Source organism: Corvus cornix, chromosome 14 (genome assembly GCF_000738735.6).
Source record: "Corvus cornix cornix isolate S_Up_H32 chromosome 14, ASM73873v5, whole genome shotgun sequence".
NCBI classification, from domain to species: domain Eukaryota; kingdom Metazoa; phylum Chordata; class Aves; order Passeriformes; family Corvidae; genus Corvus; species Corvus cornix.
The window spans coordinates 1343212-1366084 of NC_046344.1; the positions used below are offsets into that span (position 1 = coordinate 1343212).

General features: G+C 41.5%; 3 protein-coding genes across 7 annotated transcripts in view; 2 read left to right on the forward strand and 1 right to left on the reverse strand.

Annotated features, from left to right (window-relative positions):
• The window catches only part of VPS35L (VPS35 endosomal protein sorting factor like), a 46905-nt gene extending 44500 nt beyond the window's left edge, over window positions 1-2405 (forward strand). Inside the window, exons 30-31 of one of the 2 annotated variants that reach the window (XM_039560437.1) lie at window positions 934-1080; window positions 1642-1873. In XM_039560437.1, the coding sequence (XP_039416371.1) occupies window positions 934-1080; window positions 1642-1740 (246 nt within the window). In that variant the 3' untranslated portion in view covers window positions 1741-1873. Of the gene's footprint in view, window positions 1-933; window positions 1081-1641 lie in introns of both variants that reach the window. The other variant, XM_039560436.1, reaches the window with a different exon arrangement.
• A 976-nt stretch (window positions 2406-3381) lies between these two features.
• On the reverse strand, window positions 3382-13776 carry KNOP1 (lysine rich nucleolar protein 1). 4 transcript variants are annotated; one of them, XM_039560438.1, is made up of 5 exons: window positions 13748-13776; window positions 11357-12722; window positions 7665-7733; window positions 7091-7168; window positions 3382-4746 (listed from the first exon to the last, which is right to left on the reverse strand). In XM_039560438.1, the coding sequence occupies exons 2-5, from the start codon at window positions 12719-12721 to the stop codon at window positions 4435-4437; spliced, it is 1824 nt and encodes a 607-aa protein (XP_039416372.1). In that variant the 5' UTR covers window position 12722; window positions 13748-13776; the 3' UTR covers window positions 3382-4434. The 4 variants fall into 4 exon arrangements, with proteins under 4 accessions (XP_039416372.1, XP_010390793.3, XP_010390792.3 ...); XM_010392491.4 differs by lacking the exon at window positions 13748-13776 and adding an exon at window positions 13262-13503; XM_010392490.4 differs by lacking the exon at window positions 13748-13776 and adding an exon at window positions 13161-13503.
• IQCK (IQ motif containing K) overlaps window positions 13374-22873 on the forward strand; it is a 38992-nt gene continuing 29492 nt past the window's right edge. The window contains exons 1-4 of the mRNA XM_039560519.1: window positions 13374-13896; window positions 15191-15264; window positions 16764-16890; window positions 18235-18332. Coding sequence (XP_039416453.1) covers window positions 13374-13896; window positions 15191-15264; window positions 16764-16890; window positions 18235-18332 — 822 coding nt within the window. The remainder of the gene's footprint in view (window positions 13897-15190; window positions 15265-16763; window positions 16891-18234; window positions 18333-22873) is intronic.

Here is a 22873-nt window from a genome sequence, read left to right on the forward strand (position 1 = left end):
TTGCTTCCGTGTTGGTGACCTTTTATTAGTCATCTTCTTGGCTGCTCATTTAAATGAACAAGCCTCTGATGATTTTGTGTTTTTATTGGTTCATTTCCTTTAAAAGCTATAAAGGAAAATCAATTTTTCTCACAATAAAATCCTTTCACCAAAATGGCAACTTGGAAGAGAACAATGCATCTTATTGTTAACCCAGTGTGGTCTTTTCACAGGATTAGAGAATGCTTCATTTATGTGACAGTGCTGGAATGGTAATTTTTAGTTCTGGACAGTTCTGTAAAGTTCAAGCTGTTTCTGGTCAAGGGAACATGTAGCACTGAATCCTCTCTGCTTTGTGTGGGGGGAATACTGCTCTTACACTCCTTAAGGTCCCTCCTGAGCAATTTTAGGGGAAGTAGCTACAAACGTAGTGCAAATATGTTCGTATCACCAGGGCTTCAGTGAAAAGAGTAGCAGGGAAAAAACATCTTTGGTTAAATAAATAAATAAAGTAGAACAGACTGGGGGGAAAAAAACCCTGAAGTTGCATTAATTTAGATTGATAATAGTGGTCTCTCTAAAAATATATAGCTATGGTGCTCTAAGTGCAAGCTTGGTTGGTGGGAGGGTGATTTCAATGAAGTCGTAGGGAGTCTTGAGTTACAAATGTGTCAGACCTACATACTGTGCTGTGCCAAAGTGGCATGAGATGTAGGAGTCTTGTGTAGTTATTTCATTTGCAGCAGCTTATGTTGATTTACAACTACTGCTGTTTGTTGCATTTTGAATGGAATATGAAAACTATGCCTGTTCTCTTATGTCTGTAACTACTGCTGTGTGTTACAAACCAAGTGTTCTTTGAACTTGTGAGAGTTCAGAGAACCCGGTGAGGTTAAGCTGGCTGTTTTGGGATGACTATAAAGTAATATGGGAATATTCTTGTTCTCATCACAGTCCCTGAAGCGGCAGAGCCAGCTGGCACTCTATTTCTTTAACACCATTCTGGCTCATGGGGACCTACGAAACAACAGACTGAACCAGCTTTCAGTCAATCTCTGGAATCTCTCTCAGAAACACGGCTTCGCTGACACCAAGACTATGGTAAGGGAGGGAAACAGACTATGCAGAGAAATTTTAGTTCTTGGTATCTTTTTCCACTCTTTATTTGGGAAAAGGTAACATTTTCTTGATCTGAATAAACCTTATGTCTTTACAAGTTAATATCTTAAAAAAATCAAAATTATCTTAAAAACCTCAATGAGTTATTTTTCTAAATGCTGCTTAATGAACAAGCACCTTCTCTTATTTCAAGCGGTCTGTATCTTTCTAGCATTTTAATAGTATGTCAAGCATTAAGAAACCTGAAAGTGTTGGGTGCTCTTTGTTCAGTACAGAAAACTGGCTTTAAGAGAAATACTGCATCTTTGTTTTGGGGAGGAACTGCCTGGTGAAAGCTTGTAAAGTGGCATTTGAGAGCCTTTAAGAAAGATATACATGATAACAAGCTCTGGGGTAAGCAATGCCAAGTGCTCATGCAGACAGTGAAATTTAGGGAAAATCCTGAGACTGTCTGTCTAAAACACATTCACCAAGATGAACTGATGGCCTGTGAAATGAGAAAAGACCCTAAAAATCTCCAAACCCCTTTGTTTTCAAACCCAGGTGAAAACCCTGGAATACATCAAGAGGCGGAGCAAACAACCTGAAATGAGTCACTTCACAGAGCTGGCCCTTCGGCTTCCTCTGCAGTCCAGGACCTGATGAGTGCCTCTTGCAAGGAGCCACCTGCACAAGGGAGCACGGAACCAAGGCCAAACTCACTGCTCCACATTCTGACTGGAGGAGCTCTGTGTATTTTTACTTTCCCTACTGAGACACATTTACTTGGGCACAGTAAAGGTAAAACTGTTCTGAGTGCAATAATTTAACCTGAATTTCTGTATCCAGTTTTACCATAGTATTGTTATTTTAAATGCTGATTTACATTCAGTAAGCAGTATTTTGAACCTCTATGGTTGCAAAAGCCTTTTGAGATCTAATCTGTTGTAATTTTAACAAAAAAGGAAGAAGATAACCTGTACAAACAAATTCACAGCCTCAAATGTTCATCCCTCTTGCAGGATAGTCTTTCTCCTCTGCAGAAAGCAGCATTTCAATGTAATAATCAGACTAAGTTGTCTCTCTGCTTTGGGATGCTGCCAGCATTTGTCTGGCTGGTTCCAGCAGCAGAGAAAAATGGCTGAGGTGTTACTGTTCTAATTTCTACCATACATTTTCACAGACATGTTTATGTTTTCCTTTTAGTCCAGTGGTGTTCTGTAAAATGGAAAGAATCTTTTAAGTGTTGCAAAGGAAAATGGAAATGTATGCAAAGTACTCTGTATTTGCAAAGTACACTATCATGGAATAAAACAATTTGCAGTTCATCTGTGTGTTCTGGGGGAGTTTGTGTATACAAATTTATCACCTTACCCTTGTGGAATTTAGTTACATGTACTGTTATTATTTCTAATAAAATTTCACTCTCACCACTTCTGCCCCATGGTAAGGAACCATGTTGTGACCTTACATCTATTGCTGCTTTTGCTTAGTGGTAAGTATTTTAATGTGCTAAATCCTTGTACAGATATTGAGATGTATTTTTGCACAAAAATCTTTTTGTTTTGTTAAGGCTAAACAATCTGTTTTGCTAAAACCATACATTTAAGGAGTTAGCAAGCTAATGAATACCACCCAAATTATTAAACCATTCTTGCTGCATGTTTATCTCCTCAGTGGTTACTGAAGCAGGGTACATTTAATAGATGTGATTTTGTGTTCAGGCTGTAAAGAACCAAACGAGGCCCCCTTGGTTCTGGTACAGACTGCACAGATAAGCTGAAAACACTGCAGGAGTACAAGGTAATTGTGAAGTGCCATTAACTGAGAACACCACATTTCCAACCTTTACTACATGGCTTTTAAAATTATACTGATTTTCCTTAAATAATTCTGTAGATAATGAAATTATAGTACTTCATATCATGTTATCATGTCCCATTTCAATTTAGCTTTCCTTCTGGCTGCACTGCACAGAAAACTCTCAGCCAGGATGATTCTTCCTGTTGGCCTTGGAAGCATAAACCATAAACTGGGTAAGTGGATCAGCCTGGGAGCTCTCTGAACTGCCAGCTGGTCACAATGAGCAGCTGTGGTGTGGCAGAAGTTGGCCTCTGGGGGCCAGTGTACTGCTCCAAACCCCACATGGAATTGTTCCAGACTCTGGGAGATGAAACTCAGCAGGCTTACGAAGGGCCCAACCATTCCTCCTCCCCAGGCAGGCACCAATTCTTGCCTGTTTCTTTCGAGCACAGTGTAACTTCAGTTTCTTTATTGATGCAAGACTGCCATGAGAAATGCTGCTGGCTGTTTTACTGCTTTTTATTAGTGCAAAAATAGCTCAAGGACAGGCAGAAATCTGGTTAGATACCAAGAGGAAAGTCTAAATATCTAGCTTAGAAGCTAACACAACCACTCTGAGAAACTGGACATGAGAGATGGTCAAAACCAGAGCTGCACTAAAACTTAACACCATCTGCCATAACAAATGGCACAGCCAGTAATAAGGTGTGTGAGCTTTTCACTACTTTTTGTCACTTCAAGCAGTACATGGCCAGACTGCTCTGGCCTCCTGAATTCTGAACACATACACAAGTGTCTTGTATTTTGGACTCTTGCTAAAAGGCCAGTTCAAGTACAGGTTGTCTGAAAATCCAAAGGTCAGAAATTTCATTCAGACTGATGCATAATGAACCCAATAAGCACATTATTAAAATTATGTTGCTTTCTATAATTTAGTGAGTCTAGATCCAGGTATTTGGTGCTGCTCTCCAAAATGCTTTTACTTTCATTTTCAGATAACAGCTGCTGATTGAAAATCCAACTGCCAGAGCATAGTTCAAATATAGAGGATGTTCAATGCTATCCATCACTCTAAAGATGTTAGTTTCTTAAGAACTACTGAGTTAAAAGTCTGCCCTCATCAAATTTGAGGGCACACCACTAGTGTGTCTTCAAAGTAAAGCACCATAAAAGCACCATCACTTTGTACCACTCACCAAAAGATACGAAGATTTTAGAGAACAATAAAATCCTTTTAAATCGATAAGATATAGATAACAGTAAGTTTATTAAATCAGCATTTAAAAAAAATTACCAAATTCCAGCTAATTGCAGGCATGGCACTCATCTTCAGTCTTTGAAGGAGGCTGTCTCTTGCTTTGTAGAACAAACATGGTGAAGGTTTCAAAACTTTACTGTTCAGATGAAGTGTGGACCCAGCTCCACTGGTATATGCAGTTGAAACCTTGTACCTCAAGTACCTCACAAACTAAATTTCTTGGGCATTTTGTTACTTCAAGTACAAAGATGTGGAAAGTAAAAACAAATTTTGTTCTTTTTATTATTTCAAGAGTTTTAATCTTCAAGTTTTATAGATCTAGATGCGTACTTGTCTATGTATACTTTTTTGTTGGCAGTAGGTTGAAATCCGAGACCAATTCCTCTGTGTTGCTTCAAGTCCATTGCTTTATCAAACTCCATCTTCAGGGCCTGCTGTAACTTCTCCTCCCCTTCCTTGTTCAGAGCCATGTTTGGTTTGTTCATAGTTGCTGAAAGATTTTGGATAGGCACAGAACCCTTTTTAAAGCCACCCATAAGTCTAAAAAACTTCATTTGTTCCTCAGAACTTCTGAAAGTAGCTGTACTCCACTGTCCGAGCTTCGTATCCTGTGAGGCAAAACAGGGTTAACACTAAAATTAAGAAATACCAAGACCAAGGAAGACAATTTCTGGCTGTGTACCGTGAGAACAGAACCAGCTACAAAAGCCTGACAGGGTGACAGAGCTGGAAGTTGTTATTCCATGGGCAGCACCTGTTGAAGGATATGGTAAAAGACTGACCTAACTCTGCCTGAGTGCACCTTCATTAGCATTTCAGGCCATTTAACCTGGAGACAGGGGTTAATGTGCTTTGAGAATCTCCTTTCCCTCTGTCCTTAGGAATCTTGGCTTTCTGCTATCTATTTACCCAGCTCAAAGAGCCAGACAGCATCTCTTATTCTAAGAAAACTGTCACACTTAATCCTCTTTCACTGTCACTTTATATGGTTATCTTTTCATTTTCCCACTGCCTAGTTAGGGAGCTGTTGTTTCCAGCAGTGTTTTGTAATGTTAGTTGTGGAGACAGTTTTTAATCTGGCTTAGAAGCTTTAAGCCGTATTTGCATTCTCATCCCACTAATTACAACTAATATTGTAAGCATGCACAACCAGAGGGCCTCCCCTATCCAACAGGACTGAGTCTAGTTCTCTAAAAGCCTCCCCTCCCTTGCAGTGTGCCACGTTCTTTGTATTCACTGTATTTGCACTTTATTCTATGAACTAGCTCACCCCTTCACGATTTTCCTTCTGTCTGCAGACTCTGGGTCCTTTCTGAGGAGGCAATGTCCAGGAAAATGATGTTTCAGTTGTTTGTGGAAAACCCCAGATACACTATAGGATTTACAAAGTCCGTGAACTTCAGCTTACCTCAGAACAGGCTTCATTATTAAAGGGTATATTTGACTCCTGAGCTACAGCTATGCAGTCATTTATAAATATTTTTGGCAGGGTTTCTGCTCACAATTTTCTCTTTAAAATTGGGCACAATAATAAATGGCAGAATGTCTGATTATTAATTAAACAGACTAAGCTGGCTACATCCAAAGACAAAATGTGAATTCAGTGGTATGTTGATGTCAGCCTGAAATCCTTCCAACAGAACAGTTGTAGCTTGCATGAAACAGTCACTCTCCAGCAGACAGCCAACACGACACACAGCACACTACAAAATACTGCAGGCAAGCTACAGCAGGGTTTTTTAAGTTAAAAGAAAAATGCAAGGGTGGAGTATCATTCACCATCACAGGCCAGAATACCTGGTATTGAAAGGAAGCTACCCATAATACTTCAGTCTTTTGGCCTTGCACAAAGGCAAGCTGCTGTGTGAGCCCAGTCTGTGACAGATACACACAGACACACACGAGCCACAGACAAATAAACCCAGGTCCTCCCTTTGCAATGGGAGACATCTGCACAGATGCAAATATAATTATGGCTTGTCAAAACTCTGGTTTTAAGTGAGCTGCTGGCAGGCACTACACACAGCTTGTGCTGAAGCATTTCCAGCTCACTCTTTGTGGAGCTGATGAATTAGTTTTCACAGCTTCTATTCTTCTGCATGCTACTAAACAGAGACAGACCAGTGCCAAAGAACTGAGATCTCCTGCCAAGGATGTCATTTTTCTCAATGACTTCAGAGACTATTAGACAGTTGCAGCTCCAGAGCTACACAGACTCCCTCCCACTATGTTAGAATCTACAGAAGTTGTTTCTGGCATTTGTTTGAGGCATATTCCAGCTTTCTAGGCATTCTGGCAGTCTTGCAAAACAGCAGGAGTCTGAATTACTAGCAAAGCTTTCTCTCCACCTTAATCTTCTTACCTCTGGCTAAACACTACTGCAAGCTTCCACCACCTTACTGGGAATCTGTCAGGAGCCAGCCTGAGTAGGATGCAAAAGCAAAGAACAAAGAATCATCTTTCAAAGAGGTGGGGCAAAGATGCAGAAGCCACGAGAGGACTGACTCTAAATATCACACACGTGTGTTAACAGCTGTCAGCCTTCACCTTTCCACGTGTCCCTGCTGCTGAATGTGTGCAAAGCCTTGCAGGTAAGAAATCAGATACACTTCAGTGACTGCTGCAGCCACAGCCCAGACATTACTCGTATTTCACAGCAAAGCAGAAAATGCTTCTGTAGCAATTTTTGATGGCTCATTCTCCAGGGGAACCAGAGAAAATACTGTTTTTGAGGCCTGATGATGGGAGCACTGTACAATGCCAGCGAGTTCGCTGCTCAGCTCTCCGACTCTTGGCACTGTACCCACTTGTTCTATAGCCTGACCTTAAGCCTGCAGTCAGAAGGAACTCTGTTGTGCCAAGCCCCATGCAAAGAAGAGCACAGTGTTTTTTATGGGAGCTTGCCCTGGGACACAGCATTTCCATCGGGTCAAGGCCTAAGCTCACACATACCTGTCCCACTGTGGAACTGAAAGCCTTGGTTCTGCCAGATTCTCTATCAATTTCTTCTTGCAGGGCCTGCCGCCTCACCTGGTGTGCAGAAAAATTACACATGCAGCATTAAGGCACTGTGTCCTGTGTGCTACATGACAATTTAGTCACAATGAAATAATAAGAGAAGAATAAAATAATTAGTTATCTTCAGAATTTTGCAAGGATAATTAAAAGTTGCATGAGATCCTTTCACACACTCAACACAAGAACTGTAATTTTTTAGTGATATGTTGAATGAATGTTTTGCTGTATCAGGTTAATTTTCTAACTGCAGGCAATAGCTATGCTGGAACTGCCAACACTGATGAGAGGCAGAGAAATGTGTATTTAACCTACTAAGTTACTTAGTTCTGACATTGACTGGAGCTGTACATTTTGGACTTAACCCATGCATAAAGCACACTTTAAGCAGAGCTTAGTTTAGTGAAATCTACGCATAGATAAGCAACAAAGCAGTTTTTTTGTATCAATTCCTATGCATATGTTAAATGCTGACTTGCTTTAGATCTTACCCGATTAAGACAAAGCATACCTTGTCTATGCTAATTTCATCACAGTTTCCTTTCTTTTCCTGCACAATAATTACACCATCTAGATGTTCCTGTAAAACAGGAAAAAGCTTGTATGATTATTTTTATCCATTCTGGTTAATTAAAATTTACACAGCTCTTACCACAAAAGTAGTTAAAACACTAAGCACTCAGTAGTACTGGGGCAAGAAGAAATAGTCAGATCTAAAATGAAAATGCCGATTAAATCTGTGTATTCCTATGGAGAAACCTCACAGAGATTTTTTCTTTTAATCAAGATAAATGATTTTTAGATTCACACATTAAAAGGGAGGGACCTGCCAACAACACTGGCACACACAGTAACATTTGCAGGCAGAGTAATTTCAGATGAAACCATTTCGTAGAAGCTTAAATTTATACTTGAAGAAAGGCACAGAGAGAATGAAAGTTAAAACAAATTAGAAATTGGAGGTAAAATAAATAAAGGTCTCTCTGAAACAAATAAACAAAAACCAATCGAGAGGCAGCTGCACTGTGCTCCCTCATGGATGATGGTCCCCAAGGAGCTTCCAGTCTGGAAGGAGCACAGGGAGTAGCAAGTGTCATCCATCAGGTGTCTCCTACAATGGCAGCAAACAGGACACCACTGCACATTTGGGAGCCAGGAACAGGGAGCTGATGGAAGAGACAGAGCAGTTCCAGAAGGAATGGATGGGCTGGATGGCAGGATCCACAGGCAACCAGACACTGGATCACACTTCCACAAAGTGCAGCCCTTCAGCAGCTTTTGCTCCCAGTGGATGGAGTGCCTAGACCACTGCCCCCAGCCTTGCTTTTCCAAATTTGTAATTAGGATAAGCTTTTGGGACATCCAGTATAACAGGATAAGTAATAAGTCCAGGATAGTGGCAAATGAGAGCCATAAGCTTTAGGCCAGCCTGCCAAAAGTGGCCAAAGGGAAGATCTATTGATACAGCTAACATAATAAACCAAGCATGAACCAGCCAGGGAAATGACAAGGAAAGATTTGTAACGTACTTCAGTCAGCAGAACCTGCTGTTACTTTTTTGAGGCTTTAGTTTTATCAAAAGCCATCAATGCTTTACCTCATTTTCCAAAAGCACCTCTTACACACTGCTTTCACACACACAAGTACATGCACTATTAAAAACACGAGAACACTGCAGGAAGGAGAGCTCATGCTCTTGGATGAAAAGAAGAAACCAAAACCAACCCCCAATTTACTTCTAGATGGCCTGGTACTGTCTTTTCAGATCTACTAAAACAAGCAGGAAAACTGTCCTGACAGGATTCTGCAAACAACTGCAGCATATTTTTTTTTTTTTTAGCCAGAAGGAGGGAGCACCCCCATCCCTGCTAATTCCCAGCACAGGGCTGACCTGCTGAGGGCTACTGAGTGGAAAAAACTACCCTCGTGGAGGTGTGCCAAGCCTCCTCCACCTTCATGGAAAAGGAGCACATTCACATGTGGTAGGGTTATGCTGTCTGCTGGCAAACAACATCACAGCTGAGTCCTCACTCCTCCTCACTCTGCCTGAGTTGACTGCAGTGGCATCCAATGAGAAAAACACCAATCATTGATATTAAACAGATATCACTCCACACTGTCTTTAAAATTTGCTCTTTTGCTTGTAGCACAAGCCCAGCAAAGGATTTTTCAAGGCATGCAGAGTGTGTGACATGCTGTAGACTTAAATGTTTCGGGACGATGGCACAGTTAAATGCAAGACCACATTATCAGCCATTTATTAATGCAGTGTCTTTTGGCCTGGCAGGAACTGGAACTCGCTAGAGCTGATTAACCCCAACTTCTCAATAGTCAGATTTTCTCTTAAAGTATTTTTTTATTATTAAAGGAGCTGCCTGTGGGAATGAGCAACAAAATATGCATCACCCTACTCCCTTCTTCTCAACTGTTTGCAAGGTATTTTTGCTGTGGTTTCCATTTTAACTGGGCATGCAAGTTTACATCTCATGGTAGGGCTTATCTTGCCTCTACACAATGTCAGCAGCTGCAAGAATCCAAATAATGTCCAACAGTCTCAAAAAAGCAATGCCAATTTAATTAGAAAATATATCCAGCAATAAAACCACCTCGTCCTTTTGAAAGGTCAAAAGGAGAAATCCAAGCTGAAGGCCCCAAACATCTGCTCACCTCATGACTGATAAGCATACACAGTCCCCTCACAAGCCCCTGTGAAAAAGCCTGTATCTGGGTCTCCACATAAATCTGTATTTAATTATTAGCACTGGACACCAGACAGCTGCCAGGTTTCCACAGAACTTGAGGAAACTGCATCTGAGTGCATGACAAAGCAAAGCACACCATGAAGTGAGCTTGAGAAGCAGCTCACACTGTGGCCTGCTCTACCCTTAGTTTACAAAAATCTCCAATGATACTTTATGAACAAGTGCTTGACATTTAAATATGCCAAGCATTGAAAATTCTTGATAAAAAGCAACAGGCATGCAGCTTCCCAACCTATGGAAACAAAAACAACCCCCCAACGACTTGCAATGTGCTGTTTTCAAAGTGAAGTTTAAGCAGCTAAAAATACAGATAGATACCAACTGATTTTCTGAGCATCTCACAGCTTAATTCCTAATGATAACAACAGCAGTTGGGCATGCAGGTACTAACTTCTGGTACCCTTAGCTTTAAAACATGACTCTGAGCAGGTAAAGAAGAAAGATTAAATCTATAAAACATGATCTTAATAATCTTATTTTGGAGAAAAAACCATCAAAGAAAAAACATCTGTATTTCTAATATTTCATCAGCTCCTCCCCATGCTTGTTTTACCTCAGAAATGGCAGTACTGCAAGACTCTGGGATGGGATTTCCTTTAACACTCAGTCTGGTTACAATCCCCCTTTTCCCTTCAGTTACAATCTACACAGCTCTGACATCTGTCTGTTTTCTTGCACAGATTTATTCTTTTAATTATAACTGTGTACAGCTCTCTAGTATTTTTCTATCAGAATTTATATTTCAATGCTCTTGGCCCAGCCTACACTTAGGATTCCCAGGATTTCCTCTGAAGTTTTGTCCAAATTAGTCAACAGGTTTTGGCCAACCCTGCCCTTTGTTTCTAACATTACATAATTCCAAACTAGCAGCAGCAAAGCCTGAGGAAAAGTCTAACAAATACAGTTAGATGCACTCATGCTGCCAACATTACCAACCTGCTCAGGGTAAATGACATGGCATTAAACCCCTGTTTTATGAAGAGTGCTATGCTAAGAGCAACTGAACATTTATGAGTGTACAAATCTATTTTCTTTTTGGGCCAATACTTGCTGTTAGTTGTAATATTTACATTTTCACAGCTGAAGCACTACATGATTACAGCAGCAGGCATCAAGGCTTCCCCGTGAGCCACAGGATCAGCTCAGCTGGAGCACGCAGCTGGCAGTGCCCAGGTTGTGCTGGATCCCTGGAGGGGCCATTCACTGAAGAGCTGGGCTCGATGATCCCTGTGAGCCCCCTCCAGCTCAGGATGTCCCGTGCCTCTCTCAGCTCTGGCATGCTGAACTCCATGAGCTGATCCTGCTTCCCACCAGCCAGCAGGGCCCTCAGTGACCTCCATGCCAGGAACAGGCACAACAGCCTGCAAAGGAGGAAACTGCCTGAAAGGCCTTCAATTCCTGAGCAGGAGCGTGCAGAGCTGCCCTCCTCCCAAAAACTCACCAGTGACTCATTCCCTGGTAATTCTGTCTTCATCTTTTTTGCATTTGCTTCTGAACCTAGCTCTTCAGCAAAGTCCTGTGGTGGTACTTTTTTTCTTTTTTTCCCTTTTCTGTCACAGAGCACAGGATTACTATTGCATAATGCCCCATCTACAGCGTCCCCTGCAACACAATGAGCTTGCTCCATTTCACTCTCTCTCTTCTTTTTATTGCTTTCTAGCAGTATTTTTTGGCTTTCAGAGGCACTTTCATTGTTTAAAGAGGCTTCTGAATATGTTGTTTCCTTCTCCTTTTTCTTAGTCTTCTTTTTCTTTTTGCTGACTTCAATATTATCCTTGAAATTCTTCCTGCATTTTCTTCCAGACAGCTCTTCTTCCTCAAGCTCAACTTTGTGCTGTGCTGGGAGATGCTTATAAGGCATGCTGTGACTCCAATCCTCCTTATCTTCTTCACAGACTGAGGAAGAAATATCTTTGCTTCTCTTTTTCTTCTTCCTCTCTTTGATACTCCCAGAGTTCTTAATTTTGTCCTCTTCCTCTCTGCTTGTCAAGGTAAATTCCCAGGAATTATGTTTCTTCCTTTTTCTGAAGTCACTTAATGCAATGGGGCTACCAGGAACTTGATGTATGTTGTCCTGATTATCTGCCAGTGGTAAAATGCAGTCAGACTTATCTTTCTTTTTCTTCTTCTTTCTTCTCACACAACTCTCCCCACCATTCTGGGCATTATCTGTGTCACAGCTTTCACCCCTAAAAGCTGCTTCTTGTGCAATGCATGTGTGGGGTTTGTTACAAACTTCTGCAGATTGCTTTTGTTCACTGTCCTGGATGTCCTCCAGTGAAAAACTGCCTTTCTTCTTTTTTTTCTTCTTTACCTCACCATCCAATTCCAAATTCAAAGCAGTATTCTTTCTCTTTTTTTTTAAAGAGGGTTCATTTCTCTTAGCACCATCTGTGTGATGATTTGAAAGCTCCACGGCACTACTCTCATTATCCTCCAAGGAGAAATTACACTGGACTTTTTTTTTCTTCTTTTTGAGTATTTTAATTCGTTCCTCTGATTCTTCTTGAAGTTCAAAATCCAGATGACCTTTTACATTCACGAAGTTTTCTAAATGAGCTTCTCTGAGTAATTCAGAGCCAACTTTCTTCTTGTTTTTCTTATTATTCTTTGGTTGCAATTTGTGTAAACATTCATCTTTTAAACTGTCCTTTTTCCTTGTCTTCGTTTTTTTCTTGAGGTGGCCATTGTCCTCAGTTTCAATGACAGTTTGAACATCTTCCTCAATTTTAATGATTGTCTTCACCTTTTTCTTTTTCTGTACAGGTTCCTCATGAATTTCTTTTCTCTTTTTCTTTACTATCATTCTAAAAAAGGAAATGAAGATGTTAGTGAACTGCTTCAAAGAGATGATGCAAGTCCTAACCTATTTGGTCTTCCTTTATTCTGAAACCATTCCTTATCTCCCACTGTCCCCGACACTCTTAATTTCAGTCTGCTTTCCATGATGGGGAGCCAGAACTGCACAGAGCCTAGAAAATACTGGGGTGGGGTTTCTGTACTGTTCTTTAGTGTACCTTGTCCTACTCAGTTCGCAGCTATTTGTCTTTTTGGCAGTTGCAGAGCATGACATTTTCACAGAAATACCTACCCTCTCAAAAGCTTTCCTAAATGGCAAAACATAAACGTGTGTATGTCTATGTACGTATAGTTAGGGTGGTTTTCCACATACCCAAGACTTTTCACTAATTTAACACTGGACTTCACATCACTTTAGTGATCACATCACTTTAGTGCCCACTCACCATTACAAGATCCTTCCAAAGCACCTGAATTACAACCTCAAATTTGCTTCTATCTGTGGTTTCTTATCGTTGCCCTCCGTTTCTTTTCTCAGGACACTTACACCAATGAATCGGTTACAGCAGAAAAGCCTTTGGCACCTCTTTGCCGACACTCCCCGCCTTTCCTGACCAACCCAATTACTCCCACTCGGTTTTTAGTGGCTAATACACAAGATGTCACTAAGGCACCCTGTCCGGAACATCAATCCTAGCACAGCCCCCCTCCCCGTCCCTGCCTGCCGGGCCTCCCGCCGGGGCCGCCCTCAGCCCGTGCCCGGCCGGGGCTGTGGCGGTCCCGGGGCAGCCGCCGGGCTCTCCGCGCCCCTCCACCGGCTGCGCACCGCGGGGACGGGCTGGCACCGCGCGGCCCGGCCCGCTCCGGACCCCGGCAGCGCCCCGCCACCGCCCGGCCGGGCCGTGCCGAGGGGAGGCCGTGCCGAGGGGATGCCGGGCCGAGGGGATGCCGGGCCGGGCCGGGCCGGGCCGTGCCGTGCCGTGCCGAGGGGAAGCCGGGGATGCCGGGCCGGGCCGGGCCGGGCCGCGCTCACCTCCCGCGGCCACGTGCAGCGCCCGCCGCCGCCCCGGAAGCGATCGCGCCGCCCCGCCCCGCGCGGGCGCTGCCGGAGCCGTTGCCGCGGCAACGCGCGGGACGCGGCCATGGCGGCGGGCGGGCAGCGGGGCGGCCCCGGGCGCTCAGGTGGGAGCCCGGCCCCGGCCCCGGCCCCGCTCTGAGCCCCCCCAGGCGCGGTCCCCGCGGTGCCTCCCCGAGCTTTCGGGGCCCTTCAGGCCGCCCCTCGCCGCTGCCCGGCCGGCCCCGCTCTCCTCAGCGCCGCTGCGGGCCGGGGCGCGGGGCTGTGCCCGCCCCAGAGAGTGCCCAGAGGGCCGAGAGCGCTTGTGCTCGTGGGCGTTGTGTCGCTTTTATTGTCGGAGCTTCCCGTGGCAGAGAGGCAGCGCCTCGGGTTTGCCTGGCCGTGCCTCTGCCCCCGCGCTGTGGGGTTGTCCTGGTGCGGAGTTCGGTTCTGCCGTGGCAGAGCGGAGAGGCGACCGTGTCATTGCTGCTACAAAAGTTAGATAAACACAGAACATCTCTTCTCAGAGCCCCATTCCAATAGCAAAACTCATTTTCTGCCGAAGGCTGAGGACGCTGGAAAGCCAGGAGACCAGCGCTGCAGTCCTGCAGTTCCCCCGTGGGCTTCTCTTCATTTAGTGCTAAATAACGCCTAAAGTAGGCATTTTGCATTAAAATGGCCTTTTTTAACGTAGGAATAAGGCTGATTATTCTAACTCAAGACACGTGTAGCACTCATGGATTTGGCGATGCCGTTAAATTACCCAGCTGGGATGGTGGAACAGAGAACCTGCGGGTTTGGCTCTGAGTGCTCTGGATTGTGGAACCTCTTAAGTTTTCTCATATCGAGTCTGTTGTCTTGGTCCTCGACTTTTCTTATCCTGAGTCACTCATTAATCCTTGAGGGTCCCGTACTGCTTTTAGTTCATCATCTGTTTGTTTGTGTAGGGGTTTTTTGTTGTTTTTTGGTTGGTTGGGTGTGTTGGGTTTTTTTAAGTGGAGACAGTAATACTTAGCAACGTCCAAGGGGTTTAATTGCTTATAGAGGAATCCACCATGAAAAGCAGTATTGTCTACTAGGAAAAACAACAGTTAATTCTGTGCAAGCACGTGCATTTTACTTCTGTTGAAATATTTTAAATTTATTACTTTGGTTAAAAGCCTTTTTCCCAATAAAGGGTTCTTTTGTCACTGAGAACCTTGCACTTGACTTAAAGCTCAAGAGAGGACATGAGAAGAGGCTCTAAAGTTCTTGCTTGTTTTAAAATGTTATGTTAGATTTCATGTTAAACAAATATTTATTACATACTAACTTTTGTTCTTTCAAACGTAAATAAGTATACCTTTAAAAGTAATGTTGGTTTAGGAGGAAAATAAGTATTTTTTATGGTCTCCTGGTAAAGGTACTTTTTTTTACTTTTAGAGCATGAAGCAGAACAGCCTCAATTTTCAGATGTTCTTCAATCAAAACAAGATTCTGAATCAAAAGAAGGATCAGTGAGTACAGTTCAAGTAAAAAATCTGCACAGAGCTGGATTTTAAATATTTTAAACAACTAAATGGGAAAATTAGGTACCCACAGGGTAGACTCATTCATAAAATGAGAACAAAACTATTATTTGTCAAACAACCTCTTTGAACCAACAAATGTAATATTCCAAATAATTGCTTGTATTTAAAGCAACTTGGATAATGCTGTCCTAAAATTAGATGGCCAGCTGTGTTTGGGTTGTGCCTCTCACTGTCTTTTTGATGCTCTGCAGGCAGGGCTCAAGTGTGCAAGGATCCCCTGTGGGTGGTGTAAAGCAGAGCCAGTACTGGAACACAGAGGGGAGCAAGGACTTGGGGGAAAGCCAAGTTCACATATGGGATAGGTCACGCAGCTGTGGCCACTGGAATCAGTGTAATGAAACATGCTCAGAGGTGTGGCCACTGGAATCAGTGTAATTAAGCATGCTCAGAGGTGTGGCCACTGGAATCAGTGTAATTAGACATGCTCAGAGGTGTGCTCACTGGAATCAGTGTAATTAGACATGCTCAGAGGTGTGGCCACTGGAATCAGTGTAATTAGACATGCTCAGAGGTGTGGCCACTGGAATCAGTGTAATTAGACATGCTCAGAGGTGTGGCCACTGGAATCAGTGTAATTAGACATGCTCAGAGGTGTGCTCACTGGAATCAGTGTAATTAGACATGCTCAGAGGTGTGCTCACTGACATGAGTGTTACAAGTGTAGGGGCCCCATCCCAGCACCTGCTTTTCAGTAGCTCATCCATCCAACTGAATTTGGGAGGGAAACTGGTTGGATGAGAGAGTTTTCATAGCATTTTTCACAGCAAGCTGTAGTGTGGTGCATTCTCGGGGATAAAAGGATGCATCTGCCTTTCTGGAGCAGGTGTAGCTCAGGGGCTGTTAGGAGTATTCTGCTGGCTGACTGTAACAGCTTCTGCACTCGCAAAAACCTTCCATGAAATTGTGGGCTGCCTTTTTTCATGGTGTCAGTAATTGTTTGTGTTTGAGGGAACTTTGGATTTGGATTTGCATCTGCTCTGAATTTCTCTGTGCTTTATACCAAGCAATGTTTCTTTTCCTGAAAACTTGAATATCAGGAGTTCTGCACAATATGAAAGAGACATTTAAGCTTCTGAGTGGAAGATACTTATTCAGAAAATGCTACCAATTTCAATTTCCAAATAATTACTATTTCTTACAATGGATAAAATATTTTTTAAATTGTGATATCTCACCATATTCTATCTAAAGGAGTCATATACCCTCTGTTAGGTTTGGATGACTTTACTGTGCTGGAAACTGAAGAAGTTTTTAAGTGTAATTATATATTTTCAAGTATTCAGAAAATAAATACGTAATATCTGAATTAGAAATTGTAATTCCATAATTTTTAACTGACCTTATGATTTTTCCTGTTGAATTGGTTTGTATATTTTTGTCTAGTCTGTTGGGGTGTTTAGACAGGATACATTTATTTTGAACAGGTGCCTTTGGAAGCAGAAATGTTGCATCCATTACACATGGAACAACCTTTTTCTGCCCCTGCAGCCCAAAATCTGCTTTCCATATTCCAGGAAGCCCCCTCTGGAGAAACCCCTGATCCAAAAAAATGTAAGTAGGAGTACATTATCTTGAACTCTGCTGTGATTATTTTTCTTGCACATAGCAAGGGTTTGTAATTTTTAAAATTTAGAGTGTTAACAGCTGCAACACCTTTGCTTGTGTGGAATTTGCATGGTTAGGCTCCTGGTCTGAAAACAGCGAGCCAGCTTGGCCACTTGGTCAATGGAAGAAATCTCCAATTGTGCATTACAAACCAACAGCATTGACTAGCAAAGGTAGTTCTGTGCTCTTCTGAATAAGTGACTTTTTATTTAGCCATTTAAATCAGAAATGGCAGGCATCTCTTCCTCTAATTTAATAATGCAAAACTAGGATCAATAGGCTAAAGAGACAATTGAATTTGAAAACTCCTGTCAAAATAATGTCTTTACCCATCAGATTACAAATTAGAATGGAAACAGCTCTGAAGTTTGGTTCTTCCACTTTTATCAATTCCTATACTTTATAGTAAATTTACCAGGCAGCAACGTGTTTTTATAATGCATTTTAGCCCTTCATTTTGTCTTCCATTAATTCTTGCTCATTAGGAATTCCTGGTGCTAGTCAGAAACAGTGCTACCCTTAGCTTTTATATAAATGTGTCCTCCCAGTTATGAGCATTTTCTGGCAGTATATGACCCAATTAAAGGTATAAAGCTGAGAATAAATTCAGTGTTTCAGCTGTGTTGCCGGAAGAGAACACTCCTATGACTTAATCTTTACTGATCACACCAAAACCTGGATGTTTCCTGACTGGAGAGAGGTGCCAACCCAGACAGTCCTTTGATAGGGGAAAATTGGATATGTGGAGTCATGTTAAAATTTCTGAAGGATCTGGCAATTATGAACCAATTATGAAAAAGAAATCACAGCACCACTAAAATATAACCTTTGGTTTTTTCTCTGTCTGGAAATTCAGTTTTATGACTAACTCTGATCATGCAGATTGTAAAGGGCATGAGATACCAAAGTGGTCTAACTGCAGCAGCACTGAGTTCAGCACAGGCTAATTTCTTCCTGTCAGGGTAAATTAGTTCATAGAGCCTTTCACTTCTGTGACTAAACTGCTTCTGGTGTCTGAGCTTATTCACTTAAAAGTGAATCTGCCATCTCTGAGGCACACTGAGTTGGCAGCATTGGTGCACCTTTGGTTTGAAATTCACTCAAGTTTAGGTTGTGTTGGCTGAGGAGAAGTGAGGACAGATCAGTGGCTGTACCTGGACAGAAAGAACCTGCTTAGCCCAAGCTGTGATGGTATTGACAAAATGATACTGACTTGATAATATCTGATGTTTATCTTTTTGTGACATCAAAGTGCTTAGCTCTAAGTGAAGGCTGCCCTGTTTTGCTCAGGTTCTCCTCGAGAATTCTTGGAGTTTTATATATTCCCAGTGCTCTTACCCGGACTGGCTGCGCTCCTGCAGGAAGCAGAGAAGGAGAAGTGTTTTGAGGTTAGTTTGTAATTTTCATTTCAAATCACTGGCAGGAAGTTACAGCCTTTTATTTCACAGGCACTGTTTCTTTCAGTTTGGTCTTTTGCAAGAAAACCAACCACAATAATATGATATAACATCTCATGGGTTGTTTTGGATCTGGTTTTAAATGTGGTTTTCTCCAGTAATTCAGAACAGAGTACATTCTACATGAACTTGATCATTATGACAATCTCTAGCTCCCAACAAATCGTCCTTAAATTTCCATTTGTGTCTTGCCTAAATAGTGTTGTGTTTTAGAGGAACAGCTTCCTGTCAGATGAATACATTTCACTCATTTGAGGGTGATGTACAGGACTTCAATTTTACTTCATGACTCAGTTGTTTTTGCTGGTCTGGCATCCTAACAGAGACAAATTTTCTATTTTAGCTTGGTTTTTTTCTGTAAATTCCCTTTAATTGGAAGACAGGGTATCCAGCATGAATGGGCTTATAAAAATGTACATTTAAAAAATAATTGTTTGCTGTGTGTGTTTTTATAAATCTGTTTTCAGTGTATGTCTAGAGAGACATTCCTCATTGTCTATAGGGAATGCTTGAAGACCCCTAGAACTGGTGCAAAATGAAGCTCATTGTATCCCTGCAGCCTAGCAGGCCTCCAGCAGTACCTTAGGTACTGGGAGCTTGGGGGGATTCCCATAATTTCTGCTATTTTCTCCAACCATGGCAATTTCAATTTCAGTTCCAAACCTGTACATTTAATACCAGTTATTTCAAAATTTTCTCGGTCTTCACAAAATTCGTGTGTGTCTATAAACTGATTGATTTACAGGTGTGTATATGTATTTATAATCTGTGATGAGTACAGGTGAAATAGGAAAATGGTCCATTTACATGACATCTGTGTCTGTCATTCCTGCCATCACATCTACATTAGCTAGCCAAGAACAGGTTGGACATAGATATCCAGAAGCATGTATCCTTTACCAGGACAAAGGCATGTCCTACAGCTGGTTTAAAATACAGGGTTTGAGAGATGTTAGCTATTTCTAAAAGCAATAAAACTTAAATACAAAGATCTTTTTAAAATATTAAAATTCTTAGAAATATTTCCATTTCAAACTCAGACAAAGTAACCTTAGATTTGCTCTATTTTTAATCAGTGAAATTTTGCAGATCTTCAGTGGTGTATATATTAGAAAGTGTGTGTGCTGAAAATGGATTTTGTATGGGTCTGTGTGCTGCTTTATGGAAAACTACTAAAATAAATTATTTTTTAATGCATAGAAACTTCATAAAAATGAGTTCAGCTTATAGAAAACACACTTATGTGAAGAGATGCCCAGCTACTGGGGAACCAAGCTTAGGAAAGCAAGCTGATGTCAGGTGATTGTTTTCCACTGTGACCTCATTTCTTCCTCCTTTTGAACAATAACTAAGAAAACAATAGCTCTTTATGCCTGCCATATAATTGAATATTTGTGTTCTTTTCCGTTGCTGTCCAGGTGATTGTACTTGGACATTCTGTTTCCTTATCTGACATAAATACATGATTTCTAGTTACACTTGTGTTTGGTAAGATGGATTTGGAACTCTTTGCAATTTGTGTTAAAATGGTTAATGAAATTTTAGGATCAAAACCAGAGTCCTTAGAAACCCAGAGCAAAGTAGGAAGAGGGAGAAAGGGTCTTGTGATAAACACATTGGAAGATAGTGTCCACAAATAAGAGGGCAACAGAGATTCAAAAGATTGATGGAATTCTTGAGACAACAGGAGATGAACAAGATTAATTGTGATTAAGCTAACTGAAATCATGAAGGATGAGAAAAGAATACTGGGTTTGAATTCTGGCTAGGCATGAATCCTTACAGCCTGTAAAGGGCAGTTGTATAGAATAAACCAGTGGAAGATAAATGGAAGAAGCACTGGAAGGAAGGGAGGAATGCTCAAACTGACTGAAATCAATATTGAATGAGCCTGGGAGAAGAGAGAGGGAACGGTGAGAGAGAATGAAGAGTGGGATTTTGATGAGAAGGACTAAAGGGTTTCATGTTTTGAAGGGAAATTAAGATGAATGAGAAGAGAATGGAAAGTTAAATAGGAGAGTTTTTGAGCAATTGAAATTGTGTTAAGGGAGATCAGATCATGGGGCCAAGAGAGGAATTCAATAAGGAGACCAGAGAAGGTGCATCCATGTCTGGAGAGGAGGAATTGTTCAGTCACATGGGAAAGTGAGGAAAGGGAAATGGTTTTGCTGGAAGTAGGGAATTGTGTAGGAAAGATCTTTTCTGGAAGGTGATAAAGAAACATAACAATTTAGATATTTAATTTAAAATAGGCTCTCTTGCATTATGTGATGCATACAAAAAATCTGAAAAGCTAAAACCTAAAAAAACCACCAGCTGCTAGATATATGTGCAGACTTCAAATATGAGAACAGTCTGCAGAAGCTTCATTTTTAAATTAGACATGAAAGAAACCTATTAGGTTGCCCAGTGTATTCCCTCACTGTTTTTTTTTTCCCCACCATAAGTTCTCCTGTGTTTTATCCCATCTGCTGTCAAATGCCTACAGGGGAAAGACTATTTTCTTCAATCTTTTCTCTCATGAGAACTGACTAATGCGTTCATTTTTCAGCATTAAAACTGAACAATGTATAAATGTTTTTATTAGCGTAACTCTGACTTTTCTTTCTAGTTAGCTATCACAGGAGGAAGCTGCATCAGGCTCTGTAATGGAATATATTTAAAAGTATGATAGATCAGGGAAAGGGAATGGAAGAAGGGTTCCTAATGACTTTGCCATTTTCTGATCACCAGTATATTTTCATGGTTATTACCAAGCACATCATATTTAAACTGACAAATGGAAAATGAATTTGGAATATAAACAGTTTATAAACACATCTGCAGGTTAACAATGCACATTGTGCAGATATTTCCTGTTTTTATCCGGATTCATGCAGCATAGGTGGAACGTGTCAAAGGCAGGTCAATTCATGTAATTTTTTCCCTTTATAAATGTTGACTGCTGTGCAACTAATGATTTAATTCACTAGCAAAATAAACTGCTTCCTGGCAAAGAAAATAAGGTAAAAGAATATTCAGCTTGATTGAATTCCTCTCTGCTAAGTTCACTGCCTCTAACAAGGATAAAACAAGATGAATTGGATTCCTTTGGTGATAGCTGTTTTGACAACCCTGTTCTGATAATTTTTCCCATTGCAAAGGAAAAGCAATTTACTTAAAACAGATTAAATTACAACTGCTAGATTAAGTTGAATTTTGTTGTCAAAGTGTAGAATTTATTCTCTGAAACAATTCACTGAGTAATGGGACCCAGGTTCATACTGTGATTGAGAATAGCTGTGCAGTGGCAATCAGACTCTGCTGTTTGCTTACAGATTCTGTTCAAGTCAAGATTTGTCCATTTAACACCTAAAATGACTCATAGAAAGCGCTGCAGTGAAGGTATTGGTCTCTTAAAGTTTAGGTGTTTGGCTTCTTGGTACAGTATCTGGTGTTAGCATAAGTGTGAAAATTGTGTGAGGAGCTGTTTCTTCCCAGCCAAGCACTTGATGGAGCCCTACCTGAACCCTGAAGCTTTGGTTGTCACAAAACAGGTCAGAAAGGCACGTGTGGCTCAGGATTGATAATTGTTTTATGATGATCTCTTCTTCTGTTCTCCTGCTTCCTTTTTTTTTAAGCTCTCTTTTGGTTTTTTTTTTCCCTGTGGGAATCAGACTGTATTTCTACCAAGGGTAAGGTTCTCCTAGAAAAGTAAAAGCTTTCCTGGGTATTGTGTGGGACTGCCCTGCAGTCTAGCACTGAACTTCACACTTGTCATCCCCCAGCTACGTGGCTGCCCTGTGTTCTTCCCTGGGCAGTCAGCACCTCACACAATGTTCCTCTTCCACCTCCCCTGTGGCTGACCCCCAAATTCTGACATATACCATGAACTGAAAGAATTATGCTATGTAGAGCTTTTTTCCTGCCTCTCTGTTTGCATCTGAGGACAATGCATAGAATAAAGTAATTCTTCACGCATTAGATTTCCAATTACATGGGTTTTGTATTTTCCTTAGCAAGTGGTATTAGTATCTTAATTTCTTACATTTTAGTCAAGACTCCAGCCTCTTTTGTGACATTAAGCAGTTTCACAAAAGCATTTGACCAGTGTGAATTGTTTTGCTCAGAAGCAGTAATTACAGCTGAATCTCCTGTTTGACAGGGTAAGTGTTGGGCTGGGAGCTCAGTTTACCCTTAGCTCAGTGGCTGCTGTGGTGATAAAGCACTTGGTGCCTCTGGGCTTTTAGGGTTCACTCTGACTGTGTGCATCCATAACACATCTCATGTCAGAGGGCTTCTGAAGATACTGATCAAGCTCCTCTGTTACTCCAGCCAGAACTCCATGTTATATTCTCCATATTATGGTTACCGTGGTTTGTGATAAGCAGGATGAGCACCTGTACTCATTTATACGTTCAGTCTGTCAAGATGGAATGTGGAGGGGAAATCCTTGAAAAAAAAAAGGGTCCTAATCCCCTCTGGCTTTATCA

What these genes read in the sequence shown, in the direction of transcription:
- KNOP1 (XM_039560438.1), bottom strand. Translation starts at nt 12,721, where the DNA reads ATGATAGTAAAGAAAAAGAGAAAAGAAATTCATGAGGAACCTGTACAG. An exon ending in TACCAGGGAATGAGTCACTG is followed by an intron (nt 7,734 to 11,356) that starts GTGAGTTTTTGG and finishes CCTGTTTTACAG; the next exon opens with GAACATCTAGATGGTGTAAT. An exon ending in ATGAAATTAGCATAGACAAG is followed by an intron (nt 7,169 to 7,664) that starts GTATGCTTTGTC and finishes TCTGCACACCAG; the next exon opens with GTGAGGCGGCAGGCCCTGCA.